Source organism: Antechinus flavipes, chromosome 1 (genome assembly GCF_016432865.1).
Source record: "Antechinus flavipes isolate AdamAnt ecotype Samford, QLD, Australia chromosome 1, AdamAnt_v2, whole genome shotgun sequence".
Classification (NCBI taxonomy): domain Eukaryota; kingdom Metazoa; phylum Chordata; class Mammalia; order Dasyuromorphia; family Dasyuridae; genus Antechinus; species Antechinus flavipes.
In genome coordinates this window covers 650,892,746-650,900,349 of record NC_067398.1, presented here as the reverse complement: position 1 = coordinate 650,900,349, position 7,604 = coordinate 650,892,746, and the positions used below count along the sequence as shown (strand labels likewise).

The following is a 7,604-nucleotide window of genomic DNA, read 5'->3' as shown; positions in this document are numbered from 1 at the left end:
TGCACTCACTCTCCTGAGCTCCAGCATCACATCTCCAGATTTAGAACCGGACTGGACTTTAATTATCATCTAATAAAATTTTCATATTGTTTTTTAAATTTAATTTGAAATTTTAAAAGACATTTTTTCCCACAAAAGCCCCAAATTTCCTACCTCACATCTAAAAAAATCTTTTAAGTTACCTCAATATGAATAACTTTATTATGAAACTGTTTCATTTTTAAAGTTCACATTATTTGGAAACATATGAGGCAGCAGCTTATAAAATTCTTTTGATTCTTGCAACATTGTTTCATTGTGAATTGTTGGTTTCCCTTTTGAAGTGTAGTTTTTTTTTTTTTTTTTTTCTCACAAATGTGGAAGTTAAGGGAGATCATTTGAGGCATGAAAAGTCACTAGTGGAAAAAGTATAGAAAATTACATGTTGGGCTTCCAGCCTTGTGGCCAACCCCTTGAGGCCCAGAAGTGACTGACATGTGTAGTAAAGTGGCAGAACTGGTCTTCTGACTTCTAATCAAATACACTTTCAATTGTACCATTTAAATGGTACCAATAGTACCAATTGTACCATAAGCTTAAAATCAAACATCTTTTCTCTTTAAACCTACTTATTTCTCCCAAATTTTCCTATCTATATTTAGGACATCACCATCTTTCAAGCCACCCATCTTCAGGACCTCAGGATCATCTCTGATTTTTCCCTATTGTCTATTCCCAAATTCTCTTCCCCATCAATATCTAATCAGTTGCTAAACACTGTTTTGTTTTTTTTCTCTCCACAAATATCTTTTGTATTGTATTGTATTTTTTGAATTGTAACAGATTCTCTCCACTCACATTGCCACCAACTCATCACCTCCTATCTAGATTTTTTTTTAATATCATTTGTGCCCCATAACAATTATAATATTTACGTTGGTGCTATTAATATGCTCATTTAAAAAATGAAGAGACTGAGATTTAGAATGGCGAATCTATCTGCTAAGATCACAGAGATCCAAAATGACATTCAAACATGAGTCCTGGTGCTAGGGCCAGCACTCTAGCCATTTTGTAGTGACTATCTAGGCAGGCAGCAAAATGCAGGGGAAAGAGAATCTGTAACCCGGGTTTGAACTTCTGGGGTTGATGACCCAAATTCTGATGACTCTGGAAAAGTCTCTTTTTATCTCAGGGCTTCAGTTTCTTTCTTTGTAAAATGAAGATGGACAAGTCCCTCTGCTGGATACAGATGTGACTTTATCCCCACCTTACCCAAATTTTTAGGAGCTTCCTGCTGCCTTTTGGAGAAGGAACAAATTCCTAATCCTGTCATTTAATGATCTTCATATTTACTTTCAGTATTGCTTCAACCTACCTTGCGGGATTTGTGATATTAGTACCTTTTTAAAAATAGTGTTTTAGTTAAACTGAGCTATGAGGCATTTCAACTACTTAACCAAATTTGATAGAGCCAAATTAACTCTTGATAAGTATATGATCCTGAAAAGATGGGCTGAACACTTCCATAGTATTCTCAACAGCCCATCATTAGCCAATGCTGAAGCCATTGACCCATATATCTCAAGTTGATGTCAATCCTACTCTAGCTGAACTTTCAATTGAAGAAGAGGTCTTGAATACCATTAGGTTCTTCTTGTATGACAAAGCACCTGATGATGATTCTATTCCAACTCGAAATGTACAAAATGGAGGGAGAGAGGGTACACTGCTTACAAAAGCTGATTGAAGAGTACTGGTCCTGAAATCAGGAGGACCTGAGTTCAAATCCTGCCTCAGACACTTAACACTTCTTAACTGTGTGAAACTGGAAACTGAGTGGATGCCCATCAGTTGGAGAATGACTGGATAAGTATGGAATATTATATGAATGTTATGGAATATTATTGTTCTGTAAGAAACTATCAGCTAAAGGCCTCATTTCCAAAATATATAGAGAACTGACTCAAATTTATAAAAAATCAAGCCATTCTCCAATTGATAAATGGTCAAAGGATATGAACAGACAATTTTCAGATGATGAAATTGAAACTATTACCACTCACATGAAAGAGTGTTCCAAATCACTATTGATCAGAGAAATGCAAATTAAGACAACTCTGAGATATCACTACACACCTGTCAGATTGGCTAAGATGACAGGAAAAAATAATGATGAATGTTGGAGGGGATGCGTGAAAACGGGGACACTGATGCATTGTTGGTGGAGTTGTGAACGAATCCAACCATTCTGGAGAGCAATCTGGAATTATGCCCAAAAAGTTATCAAACTGTGCATACCCTTTGATCCAGCAGTATTTCTATTGGTCTTATACCCCAAAGAGATACTAAAAGAGGGAAAGGGACCTGTATGTGCCAAAATGTTTGTAGCAGCCCTGTTTGTAGTGGCTAGAAACTGGAAAATGAATGGATGACCATCAATTGGAGAATGGCTGGGTAAATTGTGGTATATGAATGTTATGGAATATTATTGCTCTGTAAGGAATGACCAGCAGGATGAATACAGAGAGGCTTGGAGAGACCTACATGGACCATCAGTCCTAAGTGAGATGAGCAGAACCAGGAGATCATTATACACTTTGACAACGATATTGTATGAGGATGTATTCTGATGGAAGTGGATTTCTATGACAAAAAGACCTGAGTTTCAATGGATAAATGATGGACAGAAACAGCTACACCCAAAGAAGGAACACTGGGAAACGAATGTGAACTATTTGCATTTTTGATTTTCTTCCCGAGTTATTTTTACCTTCTGAATCCAATTCTCCCTGTGCAACAGGAGAACTGTTCGGTTCTGCAAATATGTATTGTATCTAGGATATACTGCAACATATTTAACATATATAGGACTGCTTGCCATCTTGGGGGGGGATGGAAGGAGGGAGGGGAAAAAACAAAACATAAGCGAGTGCAAGGGATAATGTTGTAAAAAATTACCCTGGCATGGATTCTGTCAATACAAAATTATTATTAAATAAAATAAAATTTAAATTAAAAAAAAAAAAAAAAGAAACTATCAGCAGGATAATTTCAGAGAGGCCTGGAGAGGCTGACATGAACTGATGCTAAGTGAAGTGAACAGCACCAGGATATCATTGAACATGGCAACAACAACATTATACTAAAATCAATTCTGATGGACATGCCTCTTTTCAACAATGAGATGATTCGGGCTAGTTCCAATGGTCATGTGATGAAGAGAGCCACCTGCACTCAGAGAGAGGTCTGTGGGAACTGAGTTTGGGATCACAACATAGTATTTTCACCCTTCTTGTTGCTGTTTGATTGCATTTTGTTTTCTTTCTCATTTTTCTCCCTTTTTGGTGTGTTTTTTCTTGTGCAGCATGATAATTGTGAAAATATGTATAGAAGTATTGTACATATTTAACATATATTGGATTACTTGTCATGTAGGAGAATGAATAGGGGAAGAGAGGGAAAAAAATTTAGAATACAAGTTTGCAAGGGTGAATGTTGAAAATTATCCATGAATATGTTTTGAAAATAAAAAGCTTTAATAAAAAAAAATTATGGTGTTCTTTTCTTTTGTATAATATACGATGGTCTGGGAGAGCAGGTTTCTTGGGGAGGTTTCTAGAGTCAGCCTTAGTTTCAGTTCAGATCAATAATCACCTCAAAATACAGCCAGCTGATAAAATCCAAACGTTTATTTTGTCCTTCCAAGTATTGTCTTTTTCCTTGGGCCAGTTAGTTTTCTTACAGGCCTATCTCACTCCTTGGTTCCAAGAGCTCTTGCAGCTTGTCTGCCAGCTTCTGCCTCTAGCTCTTTCTGAATCTTCTCAGCTGATGCCTCCACTCACTCCTGGCTCTCAATCTCCCAGAGGGCTCTTTGGCCCTGAGAGCTTCTTGCTTATATGCTGTATACTGAGTACACACCAATCATTATATCACTGGGAAACCATTATTTGTTGTAGGAGTAAATTAATTCTAAACTAGATTTAAACATTGTCTCCTCAATTTTACTTAGTACCTTGTTTCAAGTTCTGGCCCATAACATCTCCTCGTAGGATCAGATCAATCATACTGAACCATGCTAAATTAGATAATTATTGTCTCTATCAATTCTAATGACTTAACACTTTGTAAGGATTCCAACAAAAAATAGTTCCTAAGAAAAGATTGGGTGGGATAGAAATACCTAAATTGACAAGAATATTATTCTATCTGTTGTCATCAGCCTTGTCCTTCAGAGGCTAAGCCTTGAAATAAGGACTTTGTAAAAGGGGGTCGAACTTTTTTTTTTTTACTTTTTACAAAGGGAGAACCTTGGGGATCTCCCCAAATTATTATGAACTCTATTATGAACATATTAATTATGAACTCTCAATCTTGAAAATAAATCATGTGGTCTCATTTATAGTGAAATGCATTTTCCCACTAAGATAATTGTGGTGAATTAGAAATAAGTGTATCTGATATTTGGTAATAAGGAGATATGCTTAAAAATGCATGGAGCAGAAAACCTGAATTAAATCTGGACTCGGAAACTTATTAACTGTGTGATCTTCAGCAAGTCACTTCACCTGTTTACCTCCATTTCCTCATGTGTAAAATAGGATAATGATAACATCCACTTCCCAAGACTGTTGTGACAATACTATGATTAAAATTGTTTAGCACAATGACAGACACATGGCAAACACTATATAAATGTGAGTAAATGTAAGCATGCTATATTGGTCTTAAATGCCATCGATATAGAATGTCAAAAATGTTAAAATGATAATTTTGGAAATACATTCAACTGAACTGATGTCATCTGAGAGGCAATAAGATTTGTTTTGTAATTTAAATAAGTAATACTTATATGTTATTGTGTTTCTAAGTTTTTTTTTTCCTTTTATTGTGAAATCTGGGAAACCATTGTATCAGAAATGTTGTTAGAAAACAATTTTTAAAAAATTTTTATTAAAGCTTTTTATTTACAAAATATATGAATAGGTAATTTTTCAACACTGACCCTTGCAAAACTTTCTGTTCCAAATTTTTCCTTCCTTCTCCCCACCCCCCACCAGATGGAAAGTAGTCCAATACATGTTAAATATGTTAAAGTATATGTTAAATCTAATATATGTATACATTATCTTGCTGCACAAGAAAAGTCTGATTTAAGGTCTGTTGTTATGAAGGTGGTTCAAAGATGTAATTTCCGGATATACTATTTATTAAAATATACAATTTCATAATGTTCATAAGTGATAGATAAAGTTCATTCTTTATTATAAGAAAACTTGTAAGATGATCCAATTTGGATGGGACTGCCCCAAGTTTTTCAAACTTTAGTTTTGAGTCAATTATCATATAGTCACTGTATGTATGAAGCTCCAGAATGTAATTACTATTAATTTACAAAAGAAAAATAAATGAAATAATTTTATATTTGCTCATTGTTAATTGTTGCAACATGAGAAATATAATAACTTAGTCTCAAGCTATAATTATTGAAAATTTTGCTATTTGAGGTAAAATCACTGGGACTATAATTTGATATTGTTCTAAGTTTTGATTTTATGTATGATTATTTGAATTGTCATGAAGCCAATTGTTCACCTTTCAAGACCATCTTAATATTTTCCTCCTTTTTTCTTACATAGCAAATTTTTATCATCAGGACAAGTGAATAATGGAGGCCTGAAGGAATCTTGACTGAGTAGGAATGCCAGGTACAGCTGTGCTGTAGAAAATCAGCCCTGGGAAAAAAGGAACCAGCACAGTTGGGTAAGTGCAGAAGCAGTGGGGCAGGGATACTGTTGGCTGCCAAACTTGCAGAAGGGTAGAGCTTTTGATCTGTGGTTCCAGGTCAGAGAGGAGAGATGAAGTGAAGCTGGAGGGACTATCTGCCTCTACCCCACAATTAGAGGTGCTTACACGAATAATTCTCATTTGAAATAAATGACAGGCAAAGAAGAAAAAATCTAACTATAGAAACTTGCTATGGGAACAGAGAAGATGGGTTCATCTTCAGAGGAGGTCAGTGAAGTTAAAAAAAAAAAATAAAAAGACGTCTCTTCTACACCAAAGAGTATCATTAAATGGTTGCCTGTCCAGAAAGAATTTATGGGACTCAAAAAGATACCTTAAAAATCAAACATGAGAAGCTGAGGAAAAATTTGTTTAAAATTAGGGCTATCAAAGAAAAATAAGAAGAATAAGGAAAGGAGATACAGAGTCTTAAAAAAGAAAATGACTCTGAAAATTAGAACTGGGTAAGGAAAAGCCAGTGAAGCTATAAAAAACCAAGAAATGAAGCAAAATAGAAAAAATGAAGAAAATAGAAGAGAATGTGAAACATAAGAATATCAACAGATTTGGAGAAGAAATCAAGAAGAAAAAAAAAAGAATAATTGGATTATCTGAAAGCTGTTACCAAAAAAAGGACTTGGACATAATAATGCAAGAAATAATCCAAGGAAATTGTCCTGAAGTAATAGAACCTAAGGGAAAAGTAGAAATAGAAAAAATCCACCAATCACCACCTCAGAGAGATCCTACAAGAAAAACACAAAGGAATATTATTGCTAAATTTAAAATCCCCAGATCAAAAAGAAAATTTTACAACAACAACAACATCAAAAATGAATTCAAACATGCTGGAACTACAATTAGAATTGTACAGGATTTATCAGCAACTATAATAAAAGACTTGGTATAATATATATTGACAATTTAAAAAACTAGACCTGCAGGAGAAATTTCATATCCAGCAAAACTAATCATAATATTGAATGAAAAAAAGAACACTTAATGAACTTACAGATTTTCTGCACTTTGTCTCAACCAAACCTTAACTCATTTGAAAATGTAACATATAAGAGCCAATCTGTGGGCTTATATCCCAAAGAAATACTAAAAAAGGGAAAGGGACCTGTATGTGCCAAAATGTTTGTAGCAGCCCTATTTGTAGTGGCTAGAAACTGGGAAATGAATGGATGCCCATCAATTGGAGAATGGCTGGGTAAACTGTGGTATATGAATGTTATGGAATATTATTGTTCTGTAAGAAATGACCAGCAGGATGAATACAGAGAGGACTGGCGAGACTTACATGAACTGATGCTAAGTGAAATGAGCAGAACCAGGAGATCATTATACACTTCGACAACGATATTGTATGAGGACATATTTTGATGGAAGTGGATTTCTTTGACAAAGAGACCTGAGTTTCAATTGATAAATGACGGACAAAAGCAGCTACACCCAAAGAAAGAACACTGGGAAACGAATGTGATCTATCTACATTTTTGTTTTTCTTCCCGGGTTAATTATACCTTCTGAATCCAATTCTCCCTGTGCAACAAGAGAACTGTTCGGTTCTGCAAACATATATTGTATCTAGGATATACTGCAACATATCCAACATATATAGGACTGCTTGCCATCTAGGGGAGGGGGTGGAGGGAGGGAGGGGAAAAATCGGAACAGAAATGAGTGCAAGGGATAATGTTGTAAAAAAATTACCCTGGCATGGATTCTGTCAATATAAAGTAATTATTAAATAAAAATTTTAAATTAAAAAAAAAAAGAGTCAATCTGAAAGATTAATTTTTAGAGACTCAACAAGGACAAATTGTTTACCAATG

At 34.8% G+C, this 7,604-nt stretch overlaps 1 protein-coding gene across 5 annotated transcripts in view; it reads left to right on the top strand.

Moving 5' to 3' along the window:
- LOC127544650 (uncharacterized) overlaps positions 1–7,604 on the top strand; it is a 53,761-nt gene that overhangs the window by 31,831 nt on the left and 14,326 nt on the right. Inside the window, exons 3-4 of one of the 5 annotated variants that reach the window (XR_007949495.1) lie at positions 5,619–5,742; positions 5,824–7,480. Coding sequence is in view for 1 of the 5 variants with exons in the window: in XM_051971411.1 (XP_051827371.1) it covers positions 5,619–5,644 (26 nt within the window). In the remaining 4 variants the exon portion in view is untranslated. Of the gene's footprint in view, positions 1–3,139; positions 3,227–5,618; positions 7,483–7,604 lie in introns of those variants that run through there. The other 4 variants (XR_007949498.1, XR_007949496.1, XR_007949497.1 and 1 more) reach the window with 4 other exon arrangements.